At 42.9% G+C, this 26,699-nt stretch overlaps 1 protein-coding gene across 1 annotated transcript in view; it reads left to right on the forward strand.

Annotated features, from left to right (window-relative positions):
* The window catches only part of LOC146198080 (uncharacterized), a 123,129-nt gene that overhangs the window by 7,326 nt on the left and 89,104 nt on the right, over window positions 1-26,699 (forward strand). The window contains exons 4-11 of the mRNA XM_084591850.1: window positions 2,292-2,489; window positions 3,514-3,557; window positions 4,598-4,686; window positions 6,393-6,531; window positions 18,250-18,365; window positions 19,122-20,662; window positions 22,695-22,811; window positions 26,290-26,517. Coding sequence (XP_084447976.1) covers window positions 2,292-2,489; window positions 3,514-3,557; window positions 4,598-4,686; window positions 6,393-6,531; window positions 18,250-18,365; window positions 19,122-20,662; window positions 22,695-22,811; window positions 26,290-26,517 — 2,472 coding nt within the window. The remainder of the gene's footprint in view (window positions 1-2,291; window positions 2,490-3,513; window positions 3,558-4,597; window positions 4,687-6,392; window positions 6,532-18,249; window positions 18,366-19,121; window positions 20,663-22,694; window positions 22,812-26,289; window positions 26,518-26,699) is intronic.

Consider the following 26,699-nt stretch of genomic DNA (forward strand, 5'->3'; position numbering starts at 1 on the left):
TTCAGCTGTTGTGAGTGCTACATGTGGCTCATGTAATGTCGTGCTCCACTCTTCTAAAGTCGTGCAAATAATAAAGGGGCATTGTTGGTGCATACCTAATGAATTCCGCAGCCTCGAGGGCCTAAATGTCTTTTTTTTTTCTTTTTTTTTCTTTCTTTTTTTTTTTTTTTTTTGCAAACTTACCTTGTTCATATGGGGAATGTAGACCTTTACTCGCAAAGGCCATCAAAAGCTCTGGCTGTTTTTATGATTGTCACCAGTTGTGATATTTTGTATAGAAGACAGGCTTGAAAGAAGCAAGGAAACTCTAAATATGAATGAACAGAAACTCTGGCGACAGCTTCAGCTGCTACAGCGCATTAAATCGAGCTCAGTGCACATCAAATGGTGCACATCAGTGCACATCAGTGCACATTAAATCGACAAGCCCGTTGTCGTCAAAGTAGTCATGTGATTTATTGATGTTTGTGTTTGGTCATTGATGCTGATGACGCTCGCAATTTGGACGACCTCCTTGATGAAGCTGTTCTCGTAAGCACATCCTTGAAAGGGCAGCTTTGGCCTCAGTTTTGTGCTTTCGGCCAGCACATATGTCAGTTTAGACTTGGCACAGTTGGATGACTGAGCAGTTTTTTGTTCGCTCTTGCTGCTGTTAAAAACTTCAGCACAAATTTCAGATGGGATAGCACCTACTCTCATTTTATAATTTTTCTTGATTTGTGTGCTGAGACTGAAAAAAAAGTAGCAGGATTAGACCAAGTAGACATGCGAAAACGCGAACCCAGCTCGTTTTGTGCCGCGTGCGCTGTCTTATGGCGGGCTGTGTACTCTGCGGCGCACCTTATTTGTTTGCCAAATCGCCTGTCGGCGCCTCTACTCCAATCATATCATGCCCTTTCAATAAGGTACGGCTACATCGTCATCACAATCGTTGACTTTTTGTATAGCCAAGGCTGTCAAGCTGTTAGTTAGGCTTACTATGTTGGCAGCGTAGTTGCTGCGGGTGCAATTGTGAGATGCGTACAAGAAGTGCCTTCAAGTGTTCATGCCCAAATATTCAACGGATTTTTTTGTGCATACAAAAATATAAAAAAGGTGAAAGGTATGCTTTCTGCACCCACTGCCGTTTGATGAATATTGGATTGCACATGCCGGTCATCGGGAAATTGGGCTCCTCTCTGTACAGAGGAGAATAAGGATTCAGCGACTATCTTTGACAGCAACAAGAAGATTAGTGCGTATTTTAATTCTGAAATGGGCCAAGCCACTGCTCAAGTCGAATGTCTCTTCACGGCTTTTCTGATCGAGTAGAAGTAACCATTCAGGAGTTGCATAGATGAACAGGGCATGCTGTTGCCAGTCTCCAGGACATTGAGCGTACTTTCAAGTATGATAAGCTCTCAAAAGTTATTAGTAATTCTGACTCTCCCACACAGTAACGCGGAATGTGAAAGAGTGTTTAACAAAGTCAAGAAGACGTGCACCAGGTTTTGCTCCTCCATGTTAAAAAAGGGCCTAGAATAACTGTTAATTGTCAAATGCAAGGAGTCATAATCAGTTTTTCATAATCGGGTGTTCGACAAGGACTTCCTGCGGAAGGCAAAAGCAGTAACTTCCTCAGTACTGTCCCAACCTTTCACTTCAAGTACGTCTTTCTGAAGTTGTGTTTACGTGACTTTTCGAAACCCTAGTTTATACTCACTGTTTTCTATCATTCAAAAGAGATCTTTAGTAATAAAAACATTTTAGTATTTTTTACCGAATCTTGGTAGTTTTTGGCATCCTCTAAATTAGCACTGTGGGGTTGGCAGGTCTGAATATAGGGATGATGCAAACATATTGTGTGTGCATCTTTCCTGGGTTGAGGTTACGGCCAGTGATCTAATGAGCACCTTTCAGTACTTGCCTTGTAGACAGTAAAAGCAGCTTTTAGTAGCACCAAAGTCAAAATTCTTCCTTGCTCAGAAAGCATATCTGCCTCAAAGACTGACCTGTTGCTTTCACTTTTTTTTTTTACAATTACTTCTTTCTCCAGAGGAGCTGAGGAGTAGTTGTACATTTCAGCCTTCCTTCTCGGCTCCTGCTGTTGTCAAAGAACTCACTGTGTTGCATTGTACAAGGGGAAGGATTCAAGTCAAGTTGATAGCCTTGCAGTCATTTTTTGCACACTGAGCAGCCCTAATCTGCTATGCAGTTCAGTTTGCTGTTATACACAAATGTTTTTGTCTGTCTGAATAGAATTTGAGTGAGTAACCTTTTATGTTAGCTTGCCAAACTGTTCTCTTGTACAGGTATAAGAAACAAAGACGGGAGGAGCTGGCACGACATTACGTGACGAAAGCTGCCGTGTCTGAAGAGAACAGTGCTGTGGCAGCAGCTAAGGGAAAAGGCGGGTCAAAACCTGCTGACACAGAAGGCCAGGTCAACAAAAGTGCAGTCACGGAGCGGAGAAATGTGGCACCGAGTGTGCGAATGACCAAGGCTTCTCGGTAAACTTTTTAATACTTACATAGGTGCAGCCTTTGTCAAAAGTTTAGAACCCAGAGGGTTTGCTTTTAAGCCGTATATTATAACTTCTTTAACAATCGTGGAATTCCTAGCCAGTGAAGAGGGTAGGACGAAAAATCATCTTGCCTTCAGCACGTTTGGAAACCTGGGAATGCATTACGAGCCACATAGTATGGCTCAGAAGTAACTTCCTGGGCTCTAAACTTCTAGCAAAGGGTGTACCTAATTGGTTTCACACATGTGATGCAGCACGACACAGAGGTAGTTGATTCGCTGCTGGTGTCCCAGAGAAGCGGGTGCTCTTTTTAAAATTTTCATTGGCTGTTTTGTAAGAAGTCGACAGCATGCTGGCATTTGGCTTGCTCACAAGCCGGCAATTTGTTACGATAAGCCAAGTGCTACTGAAGTCGTAGGTAATCTTGTTTATTATGCTAGGGAGTCTTTGATGTTAAACACTGGATGTACTCAGGGTTTTCTAATTTGGAATTGGTGGGGGTGTTGACTAGTCAGAATTTTCATTGTTCATATCTAAGAGTGCACATTGTTGGGAGAGTCGGTCGTACACACTTAAGCAAGGGAAATGCACAAATAAAGACATAGACGAGAAGAGCACAAGAAAGGGCACTCCTTGTGCTCTCATATTCTTGTGCTCTTCTTGTTTGATTCTTTATTTGCGCATTTCTCTTTGGTATGTAAGCTTTGCTGTGTGATTGACTGCCAGCAGTGCTGTCATCGTTGTTGGGGGTTTTGGTATAACAGCAAAAGTGCTGACTAACAGGTAATTGTGGTGAACCCTTGCAAACCAAGATTAACAGTGACTCGTTCCATTTTTAGCTTCAGCTCTCCAGTTTAATTGAGACAAATTATAAAAACTCTTTTAACTCAACTCCAAATATGCATGCATGAATTGTTTACTTGAGCACTCATGAACTGTATTCTGGAATTTATTTATTTATTTGTTGTTTTTTTTTTGTGCTTAACATCTGTCCTGCCTTTTTTTCTCAGCCTTCGTGCACTCTCCCATGCTGCCAGTGCACAAGGTGCGTCAGGTAGGGCACTGCTTACATCCTCTGAAAACATTTTTTGTCGTGTCTTCTCGTGTCACTTGTTTGCAAAGCAGTACAGCCTTTTTCTAGTATATTTTAAATGCAAAATGTTGTGTGTAAGCATAATTCGCAGAAAAGCTCATGTTGAGATTTGTTGCCAGGTTTAACCACCAAAGGTAACCAAATTGCCTCGAAAATCTCTACTCCAGTGTGCCGTACAGACCACATGTAGATGTAACATAAAGGATTTTTTTTTTCTCTTAAGATCTCTTTTGTAGCACAAACTTGTTTGGTCTCTTCTTTTTGTCTTCTTTCAAAAAAACCTGGGCATCTGCAGTGTACATTTAACTACAGCCTTGTAGCTGAATGCTTGTTGTGAGCTAGGGCATTTTCACTGCAGTCATTTGCCAGCGGCCTTTGTACCAAGCCTTGGATGCTAGTGTTTTGACTACATGTATGCTGTGCTCATTGCAGCATTGACTTGTTTACCACATTTGGCCATGATGTTTGCATGTGTACATAACTTGATTTGTTGGTTTTGGGCACTGTTAACTTATATATAGCGTGCCAGGGATGGCACGAGCTTGCATATCAAACTTTTTGCACCAAGCTGCCAGAACCATTTCAGGCGAGGCGCGTGAAATGAACATGGAAAACTACTTTTGAGATTGATGCCTCTTTGTTTCACCTAAACACTGGTGCACTCTGGAGGATTATATGCTGCAGTCTTCTTGTTTTGCTTGCCTTGCAGTAAGCTAAATGGTTCACGCATTTCCTTCCTTTTACGAAAATAAGTTGCAAGGTGCTTGATCCTGAAAGCAGCGCTGTCATGCAATGGAATTAGAGTAGCCAACAAAAATTGCATAAATAATGATTGGAGAGTTTGGATTTTTCTTTTTCATGCAATCGTTATGTTCCCTGTGAATGTCAAGCTTTAAAAGTTTTCCTCCTAGTATGTAATTTCGCAGTGCTTACATCCTCGGCAGCCTTCATTTCCCCTCTTTCACACATATTTTCTCTTCTGCTTGGGGGAATGGATGCAGCCGAACAGCACCCAAAGCTAGAATTGCCTCATCGAGGGGAGCGGCAAAGCCTAAGGCCTTTGGATTTGAATGACAACATCCCATCTAAGGTGAGTACAAAAGCATTCTTTCAGCTTTCTTGCATCCTTCAGAAGAATGGTGAAAACACTTATTCGTGTATGCAATATTCACTGATGCCTCTAAGGAGGTAAAAACTCAACGGAATCCAACAACTTTCAGTGTCATCTGTCATAAAATTTGCTCATTGCCCAACGAGATATATGAAGCCATGATACTGCATGACATGTTCATGTTGGCATGTACAATGGCAGGTGCACTGGATGCATCTCATGGCAGAGTGCGGTGGTATGCTTTGCTTCGGTCAACAACAGCACTTGGTTGTGGGCAAACATGCCTACACAGCTCTGCATATCGGGTTGTAAAAAAGTTACAATCAGTACCACAGGCGTTATTATAGCGAAATATGCCAGCAAACAGAGAGGGCGTCCACTTTCATCGCCTACACACACTGCGTACGCGAACCGAGGAGAAGCAGACTGAGTGGGTCTGAGTTCAGTGCTGTCTCACTCTGAACACATAATGTTATTGAGCGTCCTCTAAATTTGTGCACTTATTCCACTTCAGGTTCGGTTCATGACAGATACACTCTGAAACTTTGTAAATAAGCTCAGCTCGGCTTGAAAAACAGCTCAGTTGTGTTTCTTGCCTTTTGCTAGTGAATTACTCACGTCAGAAAAGTCGTGAAACCTTGCTTACCAGCACTCATAGACTTGCACCAGTGCATATATAAAAAAAATTAACAGAAGTATCTGTGCATGAAATGGGTTCTGTAGAACCTCTTAATGCATAAAGCATTAAGCATAATGCATAAAGCACTTCTTGCTTTTAAACAGGTGCATGCAGTGAAAATACCTCTCTTGCAGCAGCGAAACCTTGCTGATCTCTGGGGCTTGCTCTTTGTGCCTGAAGTGCTTATTCGGTGCTATATGTGCGGAAAACAAGGTTGTGTTGCAAATAGTTTTGGTGCAAAGGTCAAAAATCATTTGGGGAAATAATTTTGTTGAGCTTTGCTGTGACAATGCTGCAGTTACATCTGCAATTTAAACACATTCGACATGAATTTCTGGAGGATATGAATTTCCTTTCCCTCCTCACACTCACGTTGCCATCTTCCTCCGTTCATCTCTCGCTTTGCTACTCGTTTGCTCTGCCCATAGCATCATCTCCCACACTTGGCCAAAGGACAGTTCCAAAAGAGCTACTCTAAAAACTAGCAATATTACTTTCGAGCAATACAATCATGTTTTAGAGTGCCTTGCTAAGCCAACAAAAGGTATTAAGGCTTAGCAAATTGATGCATTAATTCTAATTAATGTATAAATTTTTTTCAGCATATATAGTGGTCTCTTTGCGGGTTTGTAGAATATGGATAGAACATGAAAATGGTCAGTCATTGTATCATTTTTGTTCCTTCCTATGTGGTATGTGTACAAACATAACTGATTGATTACTCTTAATGATGAAGGGTTGTTTGTAAAATGTCTGAAAGACCCGATTCCCTTCCCTTTACGTTTAGTCTATTGGGCATGTGTGCAGGCTGCTTTACCTTGCGTGGAAAGCGCATCTCTGAGATTGTTGTTTGCGTCGTCAGCTTCACAGAATCTCATTTAAATGTAATAACCCTCTGCCCTGGGATGTGTATTTTTTTCCAGATGCTGCATGTAATGTTCAATGGTGGCATTGCATATACTGTCTAAATCAAGGATTATATACAATGAAAGCTTGGTGTATGCAGGCTCAGGCCTCCAGTGGTAATAGCCGGTCTGAAAGCAAGCCAGCAGCTGGGTTGGCAAAAGTCTCTTCTGCCGAAAAAGGCCCTCTAAAGCGGAAGCCACCCACGACTGTCAGGCCATCGCCACCACGGAGTACAATGGGTAAGTCTCATGCTTGAACACAGGTCCTCATCTCTGCTACTTGGAAAGGCTTGTCAGGATTGTACTTACTACTGAAGTTGCATGACAGTTTGGTTCAAGCTTTTGCATTTCTCTTTTAGTTTGAAAAAGCATAGTAAACAAGCATTGGGCTGTGCAAAGATTCATTGGACCAATTCTACAAGGTCATTGAACTGCACTAAAATTGGGTCATCATTTGCTAAGCTGATTGCTGGCAGCAACGGAAAAGTGTTTTCTTGGCCGCAGCAGTTAAGCAAATGGTGGGCCTTCATTAATGGAATGTTTTTACCCTGTAGCATATAGGGTCGCATGTCGTAAACAAAACTGAAATCGTTGGCCATGAGCAAAAAATCCTAGTTTGTCGGCAGGGTCATCAGTCACAGCCACATCAACTCATGCAGCAATTTCAAACTCTTCACAACAAACACATTGAATGTGACGTCACACGTGGAACGAAATTGATGAAGGGGTTGCTGTATGTCTCAAATGAATTTTTTTTTTTTTGAGTACAGCAAGGCTCAAATCTCCCCATAATTTTTTTTTTATCCTAATAAATGATATTAAGCAGTTATCTTTAGTGTCTGCAAGCAAACTAGCTTCCACCTAGAGGTAGGTTCTAAGTATATTTTGCCGAGACCTTAGGCCAAGCCCTGTGTAGCACTTCTGAAAGTCTTCTCCTTTCTGTGCTGATGAGCTGTGTAAATTGTGTTGTAGATCTGCTACAACAGAGGCAGTGTATAATATTGTCAGCCTATTATGCTTAATTGGAGTGAATTTTGGTTTCTTTTATCAGGATAGCTTTAGGAGGGCTGGTGGTTTGTCATTAATAATTTAACACTCATAACATAAGAACATAACATCAAGGACACTGCATGTGATAATTTTCACTGTGAAAAAAACCTGCAATTGCTATGAATAAAGATTACAGAATAAGATAGACAAGAGCGTAGACTCTGTTGTTGGGAAGGGCGAAATTTTGCTACATCGAAGAAAGCTTTGTGGTGATTCCAATAGATGGTGCTCGGATTTATCAACGCTGGTGAAGCATTCCGCCGCTGCTCTTCTGCTCTGGTGGTTGTCATGCCGCCGCGTGTGCCATCTGCTTCGTGGTGCTTGCTGAACGATCCCTGGAAATTGCATTCGTCATTTGCAGAGTCAAACTGCACTGGTGTGTCGTGCCTTGCCTGCGTCACCGCTCGCATATCTCTCGTATTTGCGTTTGTCATTGGCTTCATACAGCTTATCTGTGGGGCTCCGCTGGCTCCTTCAGTTTACGCGCAAGTTCCCATGCAGACAACGCATTTCACGTCCTGTGCGCTCTATGGAGAATTGTCCAGTGAGTGCTATTCACGGTATTGCGATTACAAAATGCTAAGGTTTTTCTTTTTCGTTTGCGATACCCGGATTCAAAGCCAACAACAAAAAAACTTCATTGCCTACCTTGTGCTTTCAGCATTGAAATAACGGCACAGCATACGGCATGTGCCTCTCACATGTCTGCCGCGCCATGCGCCACACCGTCTGCATACCGGTGATCTCGTTGCATGGTTCGTCGTCGGCATGTCCCTGTCGATTCGTTTTTATGGGTGCATGCATCCGAAAAAAGAAAAAAAGCCCCCCCCCCCCTTGCCGGGGTGGCGCAGAGTGGTTACGGGGCTCGACTGTTCCCAAGGATACGGGATCGAATCCCGGTCTCGGTGGCTGCTTTTCGATGGAGGCGAAAAGCAAGGTGCCTGTGTGCTATGCAATGTCAGTGCACGAAGAATCACAGGTGGTCGATATTTCCGGACATCTCTCGCGTCCGGCGTCTCATAGCCTGAGATGCTTTTGGACGTTGAACCCCACAAACCAAACCAACCATACCAAAAAAATGTCATAGGCGGTGCCTTATCTTAAATTTTTATCTTAAAGATGCAGGTTGGCATACGCGCAACGATGACCACAGTTACACTTGGGGGTTTTTGACTAGCAGACGATGCGCAAAGCTGCTCTTTGCCTGTTGGTCGCGAGCACCTGGTCGCCTGGATCGAGTCAATTGAGTGCGGAGGCATTTCGTTTTAGAGTGGTGTTGAGAGGTGGCGCATTGATGACTCTTTCTGCAAGGAGATTATAGAGAGGAGGAAAGTGTGCACAAAGCCAAGTCTTCGAGCAAAGGGGAGCGGAAGGAGAGAGTACAGTGCGAAGCTGTACGCCGGATGCAGGCTCAACGTTTGCGAACCAAAATCAGCCTACGCCGAATACATTGGAGTGTGCTAGAGTCAGCGCTCCTCACTTATCTTACTCCGTGGTAAAGACAGAGTATGAAAATCGGATCCCACAAGCCTATCGCATAAAGCCACTTTCCAACATGCTGCTATTGTTTCCTCTTTTCTTTAACGTGCACAAAACCATCTATGTAAGAAGAAAATTTAGTCTGTAATAGTGCAATCCAAGCAGTCTCATGCGAAAATAGTTTGGAGGTGATCACAAATGACCGAAAGAAACACAAGAATGGTTTCAGTACCACATTAGATACCTATCCAAAAACTAGCACACAGTGATCATGCTGTCATCACACCCACGTTTGTTCCTACTTGTGCACCATCTCCTTTTTCATCTAATTTTATGTTAATTGCCAGAATGGAACGGATAGGAAAGATCCTAAAGGGACATTAAAATTAAATAAGGAACTGCATGAGATAAATGGAATATTCTCAGGGAGCACTGCTGATGCTTCAACTAGGCAGCAAGGTGGCTGTGTTGCTTATAAAATCATGCATGACAGTCTTGAATTTCTTTGCTCATTTTATGAAGGAGACTTGAATGTGAAAAATACTCGTTTCTATAAAGCATTTGTAATGGAGCTACCCGACCAATGAGAGCACCATTTCCAGAGGCCAGAAAAGCTGCCGAAAATTGAAAAGTAGAAGTCTACAAATGAAAGGTCATAGAGGCTAAGTTTGCTGCAAATGCAGGCCTTTTCGCTCACCTCGGTCGACTGCGATTGACTGTTTACACTGCGATGCAAGTGTATGGTAAGGAAAGCTCAGTGAGGGTGAAAGGCACTAGTACGCGAGATTATCAATGGCAGCTGCAGGCTGCGGAACACTTTTTATCGCCATCGTACATGGATGCATCAGTGACAGTTGTGCAAGATTGTGACCTTTGGTGCTTTGTGTGCTGTTGTGAAGCGTATACTTAAACTGTAAGCTTACAGGTCTTCTCAAAAAGCATGAGAGCAGCATTCATGCTTGGACATATTGTTCAACGCCGCATTTGAGTGAAAATCTCATTCGCATTGCTCATCACGCAATGTGCTGTGCTGCCATTTATCACTCTTTGGTGACTAACTGTGCCGTACTTCATATGAGACTACTGAGACTTCTAGTTTGCGGATTGATTACTGTGGGTAGTAAGGCACCCATGTACTGTGCGATGTCAGTGCATATCAGAGCCCCAAGTGACTAAAATTTTTTGCAGAGCCCTCCACTACTCTTAGCCAGAGTCACTTTGGGTTGTTTAGTTCCGTAAAATAAACCAAACCAGATAACGTTGGCTGTAAACGGGGGGAAAAAAAATCTGGCTATGTATGTATGTGAAGATCATGCGTGCATTCCAGAACAAACATATAACCGCTGGTTGAATGTTTTTCTCGGAGACGTTCACGTTCTAGTCATACCATTTTAGTTGCATATCATCCCTGCAACTTTGACTGCTTATTTATTTGCTCTTTATTTATTTTGAATTTTTTTGTTCTACAGCCTTGCTGTAGAGAACGAGCAGTCAAAGGAAATGCACTGAAATCAAACCTTCATGCTGCACCTTATGTACTGCAATCCTAGTGATCAGTGCTGGGAAACATTTATTTAATGACCCAAATAAGAACAGATGGTGAATGAATGTGGTACTTCTCGGGTGTTTTTCAGCGTAACCTGAAACCATAAACTCAAAGCATGTCTGCCTTTCCATTGCCCAGGAAACTGAAAGACTATGTGCCCACATTGTGCGTTGCACTTTGATGTGCTTGAACGCACCACTCTGGTAAGGCCAACAACGTAGATGCCATTAAAAGCTTGTGGTTCTGAACTTGCATTCTGCACAACCAGGTTGCACTGGACCACTACACCATCGCCATAAATTAACATCCTGCATGCTGAACTGCCATTCTCTAGTGCTTTGCATCGCACGGCACCATCTTCATTAACTTCCATCCATGTGTAATGGATCCAGAGCACACAGCTATTGCATTGCCCTCTTAAGGTTTCCAGAGGAGCCCAAAAATTTTATAATGCACTACTGCTAAGGTCCCTAGTTATATTTCACCAGTAATCATCTTAAGCCTGATTGCACTTGAAAGCTGAGCCTTGAACTGTGGATGGGATCCAGAAATCTGCAAAATCTATTGTGCTAAGCTAGAAGTGCTTTCGCACTAAAAATGAACGTATGCTGTCTGGTTTCATCGTCCACAAATATGGATGATGAAACCGCTTTCTGGTGGAGGCACGAAGCAAGGCGCCTGTGTGCTGTGCAATGTCAGTGCACGCTAAAGAACCCCGACTGGTCGAAATTTCCGGAGCCCTAATAATAACTCATCGCTTATAATTAAAAAACTTGTTTAAAGACAGTTAATTTTAATTATGGTCTATGTGCTGCAATCAGGCGAATCTGGCTTCACTTCAGGCTAATTTGTTTTTTGATGTTCCACAAACGAACCATTTTAATAACGATCTATGTGCTGCACTTAGACGAATCGGGCTTCACTTCAGGCGAATTTGTTTCTTTTGATGTTCCACAAACGAGCTATTTTAATTACGGTCTATGTGCTGCACTTAGGCGAATCTGGCTTCACTTCAGGCGAATTTGTTGCTTTTGATGTTCCACAAACGAGCCATTTTAATAGCTGTCTACGTGCTGCACTTAAGTGAATCGGGCTTCACTTTAGGTGAATTGAACTTTTTAGTCCTGTTTGTTGTCTGCAATAACTGAAATATGTGTTAGCATGTAGAAGTCGCACTGGCAGTCTGAGCACTTTTCCCAATAATGTTTTTGTGAAACTACTTACTGGAAAAAGCAGATCAATTAAGGGGAAATGGTGCTCATTATAATACATGAAGAAAAGAAGCCAACAGTCGGCGAGGCCAAGGAAAGCGTTGGGGATGGTATTTTTATGTCTTTTTTTTAATGTTTGCTTAGATAATCACAGAAATGAGTAATGTAATCTGTTTAGGGGAAAGATAATTAAACACAAAGTAGAAGAAAAAACAACGTGCCGATGGTGGGAACCGAACCCACGACCTCCGAATATCGCGTCCGATGCTCTTCCAACTGAGCTACATCGGCCGCTGTCCCCCCTGCTACTTGCTTGGGTATTTATGTTGTCTGTATACGAACCTTGAGAGTGTTCACCAGCGCCACCCTCAGCCATAGCGGCAGACGTAGAACCATCCCCAACGCTTTCCTTGGCCTCGCCGACTGTTGGCTTCTTTTCTTCATGTATTATAACGAGCACCCTCATTTTCCCTTAATTGATCTGCTTGTAGCTTACAGGGGTCTCGGTTCTGGCAGTCTTGAAGCCATAGGTAGCGTAAGAAGGTTCTAGCACAGCTTTCGCCCTCGCTCTTGATCACATTCTACGTGACACTGGCGGTAACAAAGGACGTTCTACGTCCGTAGCTATGGCTGAGGGTGGCGCTGGTGAACACTCTCAAGGTCCGTATACAGACAACATAAATACCCAAGCAAGTAGCAGGGGGGACAGCGGCCGATGTAGCTCAGTTGGAAGAGCACCGGACGCGATATTCGGAGGTCGTGGGTTCGGTTCCCACCATCGGCACGTTGTTTTTTCTTCTACTTTTTGTTTAATTATCTTTCCCCTAAACAGATTACATTACTCATTTCTGTGATTATCTAAGCAAACATTTAAAAAAAAGACATAAAAGTACCATCCCCAACGCTTTCCTTGGCCTCGCCGACTGTTGGTTTCTTTTCTTCATGTATTATAACGAGCACCCTCATTTCCCCTTAATTGATCTGCTTGTAGCTTACGGGGGTCTCGGTTCTGGCAGTATTGAAGCCATAGGTAGCGTAAGAGGGTTCTAGCACAGCTTTCGCCCTCGCTCTTGATCACGTTCTACGTGACACTGGCGGTAACAAAGGACGTTCTACGTCCGCCGCTATGGCTGAGGGTGGCGCTGGTGAACACTCTCAAGGTTCGTATACAGACAACATAAATACCCAAGCAAGTAGCAGGGGGGACAGCGGCCGATGTAGCTCAGTTGGAAGAGCACCGGACGCGATATTAGGTCGTGGGTTCGGTTCCCACCATCGGCACATTGTTTTTTCTTCTACTTTGTGTTTAATTATCTTTCCCCTAAACAGATTACATTACTAATTTCTGTGATTATCTAAGCAAACATTAAAAACAAGACATAAAAGTACCATCCCCAACGCTTTCCTTGGCCTCTCCGACTGTTGGCTTCTTTTCTTCATACTTACTGGAACGTAGCTCCCACTGGGGTTGAACTTAATGGGGATTGCTGATGTTGCATATTCAATTGTTACAGGAATTTGTGCTCATGTTACCTCATCTCAAAGCAAGACGAGGTGCTTCTTGCATGTCATTTTTCTCATTTGAGGCAAACATTCTTGAAAAACGACACAGAACAGATAAAACTTTTATTTTGTTGTATTTTTGTCGTATTTTTGCTTAGCTTGAGTCTGTGGCAAGTCTTTTCTGGCTGGCTCCCAGTGGAGCTTCATTTTGTGCTGTCTGGCAGCTGCTCCTCCCCTTTTTGCCTTCCTTCTGCAGTGGGTCCTTCCACACGGCTTTTGTTTGTTTGTGTCTGGCCACGCTGTGCTCACTTGACACCCAGCCATGCTTCCAAAATAGCAGCACCCCCCGCTCCCTTGGGCCCTTCCTCCTTCACAGCAGCACCCCCCCCCCCCCCCCCTCGCCCCTTCTCTAGCCTCAGAGCGAACCCCTGGTTGCCCTGCTTTTCGAAACTGCTTTCACGGCTAGAACCCAGTTTCAAAGCCAGCCACCCACTTAGCCTCGTCTCTGCAGGCTGTTTTCTCCGTTCGGTGGGTCTCCATGCGGAGATGCTGCGTCTTGCGCTGAATGTGCGTGCTGTGGTTTCGCCCAGGGTCTTAAAAGTGACCTAGTGAGGTTGTCTCAGTATTTTCCTTGTGTGCTGAAGGCGTTGTTGCTGGGCAGGACGGATTGTTTGCAGTATTCTTTTGACGGGTAGGTACACTTGTCTCTCCTTTCTTCATGTTCGCTCAATGGTAACCCTAACGGTGCATATGTACAATTGAAAACATGTGGTTTTGAGACAGTTGAGGTCGGAAAAGGTGGAGGAAGCTTGCTGTAGGGGTGTAAGGGCACAAAATGCTTTAGCTGCATGATATCTGCTCTGCACTGGATTAGTTTCATCAGCGTTTTAGCTGGAATACCTGTACTGTCTGTCTACTGCACAGCTTTTATGCTGCCAAGTGTCCGAGGTATTTTTTTAGATGGCAAACAGTGGATACTTAAGAGGACCTGTTAAGAACTTCAAGGAGTCTATTTTTACTTAACGAGAATAGAGATTTGCTCAGTAGTTAAATAGGTAGTTAGGAATGAGAGCAAGTACATAATGATATGAAAAAGGAAGTGCTCGCTAAAGGTAGCATAAAAGTTTGAAAAGTCTATTCTCTTGATCAGCAATAGCTATATGCATTAGATGCATTGTCTAGCTGTACAGGCTCACAATTTATTTGCTTTTTATATGTCTGTAATGACTTTTGGAAATTCTAGCTGTGCATAAGCAAAATTTTTGCTTATACACAATTTTGAAGTAACCATTATTGAATGCTGAAAACTTACTTCCCTTTCATATTGAGCAGCTATGTACAATGCACTGCACAAATGTTGGCATGGGTGATCCCCAAATCTTTTCTTCTCGTTATATCAATTGGATTTTTTTTGCATAGAGAAATGGTGAAAAGTAGGATAAGCAGTGATACTTAATCGATGAATGCACTGAAATGGAGACTGGCCAAGTAACGTGGAGAGATGTGCAGTCACATTGCGAGGCTTTTGCTCTTAGTGCTGTAAATATTGAGTTCTGCTTACTTTTCTATGTAGCTGGCTTGTGATGCAAATAAAAAAAAACCCAGTAATGATAGGATTCTAGCATGACAAGTCTTGGCATAGTCTAACAGCTGTTAGGCACATACGGTAGCAGGTTACAATTTCTGCTATTCTAAGGCTTGCCTAACCACATGGAGGTGCTAAAACTTATTTTCATTCTACATTGTGGTCACTTGTCGGCCTCTTTAAAATTTTATGCTCTCTTCTTGGTGGCATGAAAGTGCCATTTACTCTATTCTAAACTGTTCACTCACACTAGTCGTCCATGACAACTGCATGGCCAAGCTTGGCTAAAATTCCCGCACCATATGTCTGATGCTGAGATTTTAATGCAGACAGTGCAGCAATCTTCTACATAACCTTTGAATAGTGAAAACCTGCATTCTTTCTGAATTCCTTCTTGCTTTTGTATGAAGTTTGTTGGCATGGCTATCTTGCCACTAGTCATGTGCACACAGTGCATTACCATAGCAGTTCTTACTAGTAACGGCTGTTATGTGGATTGAGAGCTGAACATTAAAAGGAGTCTATTTAGCATGGTATTGCCGCACAGTGCCAGAGTTACTTTATTTAAGCTCTAGGGAGCAATATTCGTACACAAATCATAACTCTTAATTTTCTGAAGTAGCAATTTCCATGGGCACCTCAGTTGTAATCAAAGTGCAACGAGCAGTCTCGAATCATTGTAGGTTACTAATTTTTGAACATCAATGCTTTCTTCTCAGAGATGGCTTTTTCATTGAGCTAGTATAAATCTAATAGTGTGAGCCCAGTGTGCGAACTTTGAGTTCTATCATCTGCATAAACCCATCATCATCGTCATTTGCTTCTGTTCAAAGCATGAGGGGCTGTGGGCCAAGTTGTGGTGGAAGAACAGACATTTTTTGAAAGGATGGCTTGCAATATTGTGACTGCTCATGTTAAAAATCTCCAGGTGGTTGAAATTATTTCGTAGCCCTCCACTACAGCTCCTTTTTTTGTATTTCTACTTTCAGTCCTACCTTCGTTCCTTCCCTTACTGTATGGTTCAGATGTCTACAGAAACAAGTGACAAATACTGTGCTTTTCCCCTCCTGTGAACCAGTTATTATTATGAGACTGGGAACCTTTTCACTATTTTTTTGGAATGATTATATGCAGTGCCTGGGTACAGCTGATTTTTCTTTGATTTTTTTTTTTTTTTGCAAAAAAAAAAAAAAAGGTAGCTAGAGCCCCATTTCTTTTTATTTACTTGCAGATTAACACCAAATTTTAGTTTGTCCTTTTTCATGTGCAGCTTCAAAAACTTGTGTGTGTCTCCTGCAGCAAGAAGTCTTAAATACATCAGGGAAGGTGTCTTGTTCTTGGTTAGTAAATGTTAGACCTTGAGGAGGCAATTTCTTCCCTTTTAAAATGACTTCGAGTCACCAAGGAGTACAATAGGGCAAAAATGAGCTTTCTAGTACGATTTGAACAAAAACTGCAGTCAAATTTGACAAAGAAAAGCAAATTTTATTGAATGAGACAAACTGTTTATTTTGAAAATTTTATTAAAGGAGTAGTGGTTTAGTTTCTGTAACTGCAGAGCTTTTGAGCTTTTTTCAATAAAATAAAAATGACAGCAATTGCTGGTATAGAGCCAGAGATGTTGCTCCTCCAAAATATTGAGACTTAAAAAATAGGTTTTAAAAATGGGACAAAATGTTTTTGGCATATTTTTGTAGTACTGAGGCTAATTGCATCTCACTAAAATGTGTTGTGACTGTTTTCTGGTGTGGATAAATCATTTTCTTTTGACATAATTCCCCTTGCAACAAGGAAATGCCTGGGTAATGAATTGCATGGTATGGAGGTTTGTATTGGAGAGTAGCATCTTTGCACTGCCACCTCCCCAAAGTTAATGCTGAAGTTTCGCCATGCGATTGTCAATCTTGTGACCATGCTTTAATTGCAGTTGGCCCATGACTAGTGATGCAGTCCCTTTGCTTGTCTTTCACCACAAAACATTGAGAGGAGAGCTTTTATTTCACTATGGTTGGCTGTGGTTGGCCTGAATGTAGTCTGAAATTACTTTATGATGGTACCACACTTGTGTTGTATTTATGAAACTAAGACGACTTGGTTCTTTTCTCGTATTTCTGTCATTCTGATCTTTGTCACAGCAGTAGTTAAAAATAGTTGGAATGTGTGTTTAACCCTCATTCCCATAAAAAATTTGCTTAATTTTGCCGTTTTCATGGGATTGACTGTGGCAGATTAGGACACTTAACTATGACTAATGACAATATGACATTGTTGCTTTTCTTATTGATTGCTTATTCTTATGACCAATGTACCAGTGCAGGAGTGCCCTTGTTAGTTGTCTTTGGATCTGCACAGTACCTGCTGGTTGCAGTATCGTTTTTGATGGCTTATTTGAATGTCTTGAGAGCAGTTTCAGCCAGAGAGCAAAATGGCACGTTAGGGTGGGGTCAAAAATCTATTTTCCAAGCTTTTTATCCCTATAAAGCTGAGCACCAGGCCAAGAAAAAGCTTGTAACCATTATATCATTGGTGCATACCCAATGACTCTTGGGATAGATCCCGCACGTGTAGCATAGTGTAGACGATAATGACAGAATTGAGTTTCCACTCGCTGGTTCCATTGCCTGAATTTTCATCTCTTGAAGGGGTACGTAATGGGGGTTTTGTGTACATGAGCAACACTGCGGACTGCAGGGAACACTACAATGAAAGGTTCTGAATTATTGCAGCCATCTAGAGCTCTTTAGGATACACCAAAGTCTCCGTATACTTCTTTTGGAAACCAGCTGTCAGAGCTGGACTTGAAAACGGGAACTCGTGCTCGCTGCCTGAGGGGAGTTCTGTTTTCGGTGAGAGTGGACTTTTATCCAGCAAAGAACGAAAAAGAAAAAAATCTGGGTGGCTGTACCAGACATACGTTGCAAGTAAAAATGCTGCTAAATAGACACTCAAGCCATTTCAATGAGGATTTTTGGGCGCGGATTCCAATGTCTGGGCTGTGCTGCAATTTCCTGGGCTGTACTGCCAGGGAATTGCACTGGACTGCCAGCCAAATGCCTGAGTACCTGGAAAGATACAGAGAACCAACTTCTGCTAACAGCAATAATTGGCTGGAGTTATCCACGGTGTCCCTTTAAGACTTTTTCATTGTAGCTTGTGATGAGCACGATGGCTAGGCAGGCGAGTTGAAGATCCATTTCCAAAAAAATAACAGTGCGAACAATGGGGACGAAGGGTAGAAAAATACAGGACAAGCAATGGGGACGAAGAGTAGAATTTCTACCATTCGTCCTCTTTGTTCGCGCTGCTATTTTTTTTGTTATCATGATGAGCACCCTGCTGATTGAAAGTGCGGGGAAAACTTGTGTGACCACAGGCTGACAAGTGCCTCTCTCTCTCATCTTGGTCTGTAAAAAAAGCTGTGAAGCCTGCACATGGACAAATGCGGCATTTCTCCTGGAGCTTTGAATGACTTTAATTTTCATGCTTCGTGGGATATTCCTTCTGTGCTGTTGTGAAAAATGCATACTGCTGAATTTATAACATGTTCAGTGATGGCTGATGCATGCTTTATGATGTGCTTGCAGGTCAGCTACAATCACGCCGGTCTGGTACCTCTGGAGTCAACTCGAGACCAGTGTCCGATGAGAAGCCCCAACCCATTTGCATCCCAGAAGACCAGGCTGAGAACATTGTGCCCGGGGTAAACTTTATATATTTGTACTATGAGTGAGTGAATGGATGAATTCGAGTGCTTGATGGCTCTAGGGCTAGAAAGGCCTAATAAATAGGCTCCAGAACTAAGGTGCTAATACATGTTCATTGGTGATCGTATTTAAATCTGCGTAGAGGCCTCGGGACTAAAATTCTAAATTTATACCAGTAATCATGCTTAAATCAACATGGGTGACTGCTTCAAGGAGAGGAGTGCGGGGTTAGAGTAATAAAACTTTAAGCCAATTCTATTAACATGGAACACTGTTTACTTATATGTAGAACCTTGAAGCTTTAAGTGTTGTGGTTTCTGAACTTGCAAAAGACTATACTCTTTTGAGCCTCGGAGGCTTTTAGCATGCATACTTTATCATGTGTGCATGCATATGTGTGTTTCTGGGCATCTGTAATCGGCACCAACAAGCATTGCTATGGTGGGCCCATTAAAGCATTTTTCGCTGTTGTATTAGGCTGGCTGAAAACTGGGAACTAATTAAGTTTACTGAGTCTAGTGGTGACTACAATAGTGGAAAAGGTAGAGTGACCTGTTTTTCCAGGGTCTTGACCTACTGACCAGCTATCATTGCTTACCTATAGTAGCAGCATTTGGTCTCGGCCTCTGTTAATATTTCATGTGGCTCTAACTGGACTTGAGAGCTGGAGCGTTGCTGTGCGAAGCTGTGCATTCACTTTGGTTGATACAGGTGCTTTGTGTTGAGTTCGTTCCTTGTGACACTTATTGCAGGTAAACCTGCAACATGGTGCCAAGCCATTAGACGCTTTTGACACGTTCGGAGAAGACGACAGTGGAGGCACCGCTTGCAGTAGTGCCATTTTGGGAGAGGAACAACCTCAAACTGGTGTATTCAACAAACATTGCTCAGCACTGCCAGATCTGCCATGCGATGATAAGGAAGAGCCGGCATCGCCAAAGGTGTTCAGTGTGACCTTTCACACAACTTCCACGTCATACCTGCGACCTTCAGGTCGACAAGCTCCCAGTTGTGCGAGCACTGCTGCTCAAGTTTGGCCCAGTGATTCAAGAGTCTCGAGCACTAGGCACCTGTCTAAAAGTCCTCCTAGGTTTACTAAGCCAGAAAGTCCAGCCAGGACTACAAAACCTGAAGCACTGAGACCATGGACTAAGTCATACTCGCCAGTCAAACAGCAGCCATTGACAGCAAGAAGGGCGAGCAGTGTTGAGGCAGACTGTAGCGCCACATGTAAGGCAAAGAGCTCAGCCTCTCAAGGCAGTTCTGCTACTGCTGGAAGTCAAGAAATATTGAAACGGGGAACAGAACATCGCATACGAGAATCTGATAGATCCCCCGTGTGTACTGAAACTTTGGGAACGCTTCAGTCCGATTCAGTAGTGCCTGTCGACGCAGCACGGAGCGTGATTTCACTGGTGCCAGCTAAGAAGGAATTGGTTTTTCCTGAGCCAGAGCATCAAAGTGCTAGTGTTCAACTTGAAGCTTCAAAGCAAAGTGCAAGTTTACCTGGTGACGTGGCTTTTGAAAAAAGAGAAGCTGTCTGTGAGGAAGAGTCTGTTGCTGAGACAAGAACGGAAGAGCTGAAGCTCCAAAAAAAAAGTGAGCGGAGTGCATCATTTTCAGAGTCTGTGCATGGCATCCTCAAATCCAACACGAGGGAAGACGACAGCAGCAGGCCACGTCATTCCATCCTGAAGAATCGCTCAAGTAGCTCGGAAGAACGGGACCACTCTCCTGAGCTTCACTCAATCCTCAAAAGCAAGGAGGACATTGCCAAGCCAGAGGACACTGCCAAACCCAAGCCAATTCTCAAGAAGCACGAGGAGACCTCTGTTCTTGCCGAGCCAAAGCCTATCCTCAAACGCAAGTCGGTGGATGAAGACACCGAGGAGCGCCTGAAGCCCATACTCAAGAACCAGCAGCAGAGGCGGTGGAGCCACGAGCACTCGCCAGACAAAGGGGACGCAGTTGTGGTGCGGAGGAGGTCACACTCCACTGAACTAGAGTCCAAGCCAGTACTCAGTTTTGTAGAAACCCCTTCGAGTGCTAGTGTGCGAACCAGTGTAGAACAGAAACCTGAACTTGGTAGACTTCATGAGTGTGTTGTGATAGATTCTGCGGTGACATCGCAGACTGTGAGACTGGTGCCAGAGTCTAAGGTTGTGAGCTGCCCTCCATTGGACAGTGCATTGGGACAGTCCAGCACAGATCTCCCGACTGATGTCTCTCCACACGTAGCTGTTGTCGGAGAGGTTGCTTTAGAAAGCAACACGTCTGCTGCTCTGGCATCCCCGTAAGTTGAACATTGTATTGTCACATATTGACATGCGGGAGGTTGAATAAGCTTGCTAATCACATGCTTTTTGTCTCATGAATTAAGGTTAAAACTGAAAGTGTGTGTCAGAGGCAGTTTGTACATATTATATCGAACCATCTTTTCAACTCTTTTTCATAACATATGTGTGAACTTCAAAGCACATCTGGCAGCAAATGTGAATGAAGTGTGGTCAGATTTATTTACTTCTGTTTACATTCGAGTGCTGTCAGTGTTCTGTTTGACCAAGTGTCTTAAGCCATGAAGCACATGCTACCATGCCTTTATAGCCTTTTGCAAACATGAACTTGACGTTCCTTTTCTTCTAATGAAACAAGCAGACAAAGTATCCATATCTTTTAGGAACGAAAGGGCATGGAGGCAGAATTTAAAGTATTTGGTAGGGGCTAGTTGAAAGACTTTGCAAAAATGGGAAGCATTGGAAATTTTCGACATATTGTCAGCTATGTAGAAAGATTGGAGTGCGTTTCAAGTTGTCTGGGCATAAATGCAAACATAAGCGCTTTATTGTGTTTTTTATTTTGCTTGCCTCGTTACCAAATTTGCAATGCTCTCTGCTTTATTTCTTTGCAGAGGCTGAGGCTTGCTAGAAGCAGACACTGGCTTTTTTTTTTTTTTCGTGTTGTAGTGGTCATACTAGCACTTTTGGATGCACTGCTTTGTCTTATGCCCAACAGGATCAAAACGGAGCAACAGATCTGTGGGGTTGTGGTCTATTCAGTGTGCATGGAATAGTATACATATTTCCATGTACCAGGAACAGGTTAATGCTCCTTACAGGTAATCACGCTAACAGTTCTTGGAGGACATTAGGACTTTAATGCACTGTTGCAGAGAGAGGGAACACATTCTGTCCAAAAGCTTCAGAGTAGAGAGCTTTGAAAGAGTCCTGGGCATTAGTCCGCACTTGTAGTGGAAACCTAATTTAGGAAACTTTTATTTATGGGTTCTATTGGCATCCAAGTGTCATAGGGCTTCTGTACTCACTTCAGTGCCATTCTTACCTGTGGGAGGCTCCGCAGAGTTGTCACATAACTGCAGCTTGAATTTGTTCCATTGCTGTTACTTCATGGGCTTACTTTGTGCAGGACTGCATGATTGTAGTGACGTAAAACTTATAACTGAGAGGGAAATTTTGCACCACCTGGAGAAAACTATTCTCTATAGAAAAGACCAGAGCCAGTTGCAAGCAGAATGCATGAACTTTTGGTTTTACATTCATGCTGCAGATATCCGAGACTGATGAAAAAGAAGGCAGTCATCCTTAAGAGGGACTTTCCTGTAGAAATTAAATCTCTGTTCTTGCTAAAAATCTAGTCTGTGGTTGTTCTTTCGGATTTCTTTTTTTAGCAGCAACACTATTTTTTTATTAAAACATTTTTACCATACTCGTTTCAGAGTTTGTGTTTAATCTTCTGCCTTTACTAGGATAAAGAATCTGTTTTTGTTTAGGATAGCATCTTTGTCATTACAACATGCCAATTTATCAATACTGGCCAGCTTGAATTTGTTCTTGGGGTTCTCTAAAGAGCTAGAAGAAAAGCATTGGTTATTTCCTAAGTCGTGGCTTCATGCTAGACTTCCTTTGGAAGAAAAACTGCTTTAAAAACGTGCTTTGCAATGTCAGTTCTGTAACGTTTTTGCCATGAATGGTTCAAACATACTGTTCATTACCATCGGCCAGTACCCTCTTCCACCTTTTCAGTGGTCAAAGAATGTGGTTTGAAATAGTCGAGGGGAAACGTGAAGCCGGGAATGTTGAAAAGAGTGTCTCATTGGACGTCCCTGTTTCTTTGTAGAATGTATTAGTTTATGCAGGTGTACACTGAGAGACCACACCATGAGGTTACAATATAGTGCAGAGTTTACAGCATGGTTAACAGCCACAAGAAAACATTCCAGTCATAAATTTGGTATCTGAGGTTATTATCTATCTTGTGCATGTTGGAAATGTAAAAAGCTTTATGAAATTTTTACCTTGTCACGACAGGTCCCTTGTTGGCTTTTCTGGCGGTGCCTCACCACAGCAGAAGAGGTATTTCCGGCGAAATGCATCATGCTACAAGACTCAGCCTGTGACAGCCAATGAGATCAAAGCTTCAGATTGGTACGTTAACCTTGTGGAGCTTAGTTCTTGAACTGTACAGCACCTAATTTTTGCACATGTTACCATGTTTATGTTCGTGTTACATTGCAGACGATTTTTTTTTCCATCTTAAATGCACACTGACAATTTCCAGTTGTCTTACTGTGAGCCACTGCTACAGTTAATACATGTTGTAAAGGTGTGGTTATGCATCTGTCACGTGCTTTGTTGTTGACCAGTAGAAATCTTGACTGTGCATATGATTGTACAGTTTTCGCATGTGTTTACTAGCTGCATTACTAGCTGAATGGCTCAGAATAGTTGGTTTCGTTTGTGGGGTTTAACGTCCCAAAGCGACTGAGGCTATGAGAGATGCAGTAGTGGAGGACTCCGGGAATTTCGACCACCTGGGGTTCTTTAACGTGCACTGACATCGCACAGTACACGGGCGCCTTGCTTTTCGCCTCCATCGAAAAGCGGCCGCCGAGGCCGGGATTCGATCCCGCGTCCTTGGGAACAGTAGTCTAGCGCTGTAACCACTGCGCCACCCCAACAGGGCGAATGGTCAGAATGATCAGTGACCTTGGATGGGCAAAGCACAATAGTGGATGTAGTAATTTGCTAGTCTCCGAAGACAGCAGTATTGTACGGTAAATAGTGAGGCACAGGAAGCCTTCAAGGAATAGTAGTGATTGCAGATTTGAGCCATGAAAGTGAATGTACTAGGAGAAACGTGGGGTGGAGTGCATTAGGCAGATACTGTCACAAGATGAATGTCAGTGTACCAGTATCCTTCAATAGGGAAGGGTGTAACTGCTGTATCTTAACAGTACTTGCCTATGAGGCAGAAATAGTCTGGCTAATGAAGAATGGTCAGCCTAAATTGCAGGCACTGCAACAGTGATGTGTTTGTATCAATTTCACGTGGATGGAAGTTGAAGGAGACAACATGCGATGCACAGCTTGAGAATTGCAGTAACACGTGTGGGGCAATCAGCTGTGGCAATGGCTGAGATTCTGTACCTACTTTCTCCACTCTGATGTTTCCTACCCACCCTCCGAGCTTTGCGAGGCTTCACAAAATTTGTGATGTTTGCCCGTATTAAATAGTGCTTTCATACTAAATCTCTCTTGACACTCTATTTATTCAGAAAAGTGTTTTCTTTACCTTGATATCCACTTTGTACATTAAAGGCTTGTTCTCTGCCCTGTGCATTACGTGCATTGCCCAGGTTCATTGTCTGCTCATAAGTTCCGTTAGAATGCGATTTAATCCTTTTTTTTTTTTTTACTAAGTCGGCCATTCGATTGCCACAATTTCTACAACGCAAGCTGGGGGGGACAGTGTCAGGTTTGAGCAGTATTCCAGTGAGTGATGCTCTTGCTTTGCCTCCGGAAGCATTGGTACTGTTGCCCTGTAAAACCACTTGTCTTGACTGTTGAAGTCTGTGGCAGCATTAGAAGTAAGCAATAGGAGAGATGAATGGACAGTGCTGGTTGCGAGGGGTAGTGTGGTAAGGAGGGGAATGGGGGAGTGGTGCAATGCCAGCTTCACCATTCACCAGCTTCATCATTAGCAAAATTTGATGTTTCGGTCAAATTTTTTCAGTCTTGCGTCCCACTATAGTATCATGCAGGGCTTATTTCTGTAGTTTAGGGAATGGAATCACTTTGCAGCATAATGTGAGGCAGTGGTACCCACAGCATGTGCAGTTTTGATAAATTTTTCTCAACAGTTAGCAGGAGCAGCAGTGTTCTGGGAAAGGTGTGTGGGTGAAGGGTTTGGTTATCCGGTCATCATGAAGCTTGTCATGTCAGGTGTTGTAGGAGCTCTCCAAGTATTGGAAATATGTTATTCCCCTACAGCTTGCTTTGAGTGTTATACACCGAAAGCAAAATTAAATGGTATGTTTATCAGGCAATGAGATGTGGCAAAAGGGGAAAGCATCATCCTGCAAAGTGCATTCTGCTTTTACAGTTAACTGCATCAGCTTAGCTGATTATAAATTTGTATCCCGGATTAATAATGAAGCATTGCGCAAGGGTGGAAGTGCTGCTCCATTTGCTCCATTCTGCTCCAAACTACTTTCCCTGCTCCATCCTGCTCCAAAACGCACTATTGCTCCGAAATTGCTCCAAACTGGCTGCTTCAATGTTTTGTCATTAAATTTTGCGACACAGTGACAAAATTTTAACACATGGTTTGGCACACAGTGGGCCTACAAGAAAATGCAGTCTGATGCAGCTTGTTTAAACGACTGAGAAGCACATCAGGGTGATGGCACGTTGAGAGTTGCATGCGCACAGTATAGGGGCTGCCATAGGCAAAACGATGGCAGCACATTGGTAGCGGAGGTATGTCTCACCTCGTGCTGAGCCTAATACATATAAAATTTTCATAAACTAGAAAATTGTGGAGCACAATGAATATTTTACATGTAAATTTAAAATGAGCCACAAGCGGCGAGAGGGAATTAACTGAAAAAATGCTTGGTGTACGTGACATAGCGCTTTCACCCAGCTTTTTTAATCTTTTATTGGTGGTGAGGGAACATGGAGTAGTGAGGAAAGCAGACACTGCAAACTACCATGAGCCTTTGAAAGCTTGTCCAGCCGCTAAGAACTACAGGACTTATTCTAATAGTTCTACTGTGAAACCAAGCAGGTACACCACTGCGACTGTCGTGTCTATGCTAGTCAAAAGCATACGTGAACTGTTATGAAAGTGATGTCACTTAGATGTCAATCGCTAAAAGTGCCAGTGAGCTCAATGTGAGCAGCTGCTGGCAGAATGCCGTGAAGTAAAAAACCTGAAGTTGGAAAAGCCTACCATTCAGTGCCATCTATCCTCCTCGAAGGCACTATACTGACCATTGCCCAGAAATTTATCAGAACAGGCATAGGATCGAAAGGATATGCACAAGATAGCAAAAATGTGCTGTTCATCGATGTTACCTGCAAACTAGTGGCTGTGCTGAAGTGCGTCAATGTGGTAGACTCTACCTTTGAATTTATAGAGTCAAAATAGTGAAAAGCTTTAAGTTAAAGTTGGATGTTCAGTTAGCAAGTTTAGTATGCTAGTCTGTTCCAAATTGTTGCTCAGTTCAGTCGTGTTATTTTAAGGATTTGTACATGTTTTGGCTGTTTGTCATGTCTTGTCAAAGATGTGTATGTATTCAGCAAAGCATTGAACATGGAATAAAAAATACTTGACATGGGTATTTTTGTATGTCAGGAAGAGACACTTGTCATTAAGTGTTTAAGCATTAAAACGCTTCAAAACATAATTCGGGTGCTCTACAGTTCTGATTTTATTACTCCAAAGCTGCTCCAGAATGGAATTATTACTGCTCCCTGAGCTACTCCAAAATGCTCGAGCCTGCTTCCACCCCGGATTGTGTACCACCTTGTCTGCTCTTTCACACTTCTAGGTATTTTTCTGCAGCTGGTGAAGTTGTGCCTGCAGTGTTTAGTTACATAAGTCCTTTTGTACGTACAGCTTGGAGTCTGTCCGGTCCTTCCGTAACCTGGTGCTGAAAGAAGCATCGTTGAGCATCTTTAACAAGGAAGGCTTGCCAAGACAGGAAGTTCAAACTTGCGTCAAGAAGCCTGAATTTCCACTGCCTTACAGTCCGCCTTCCAAAAGCATTCGTCAGCAGCGGGAACGTCGACGCACTCTGCCGGTGACATCGGAAGAGGTGGAAGAGGCTATCAAGATGGATGCTGCGTAAGGGTCTAATGACCTAATTTTATTATGATCATCTGTTTTTACAGTGGAATCTTAGTAATAGGAATTTCACAAGGTTGCAGTAAAGCTTGTTTCATTCAAAAATTGATATCACAATGAACAAAATCTGTACGAGAAGCTTGAGAAATGCATGTGCACAGAGCTCTTTATGGCTGAGGTGA

The sequence above is a fragment of the Amblyomma maculatum genome, chromosome 2, assembly GCF_055883805.1.
Source record: "Amblyomma maculatum isolate TAMU_Amacu chromosome 2, ASM5588380v1, whole genome shotgun sequence".
NCBI classification, from domain to species: Eukaryota; Metazoa; Arthropoda; class Arachnida; order Ixodida; family Ixodidae; genus Amblyomma; species Amblyomma maculatum.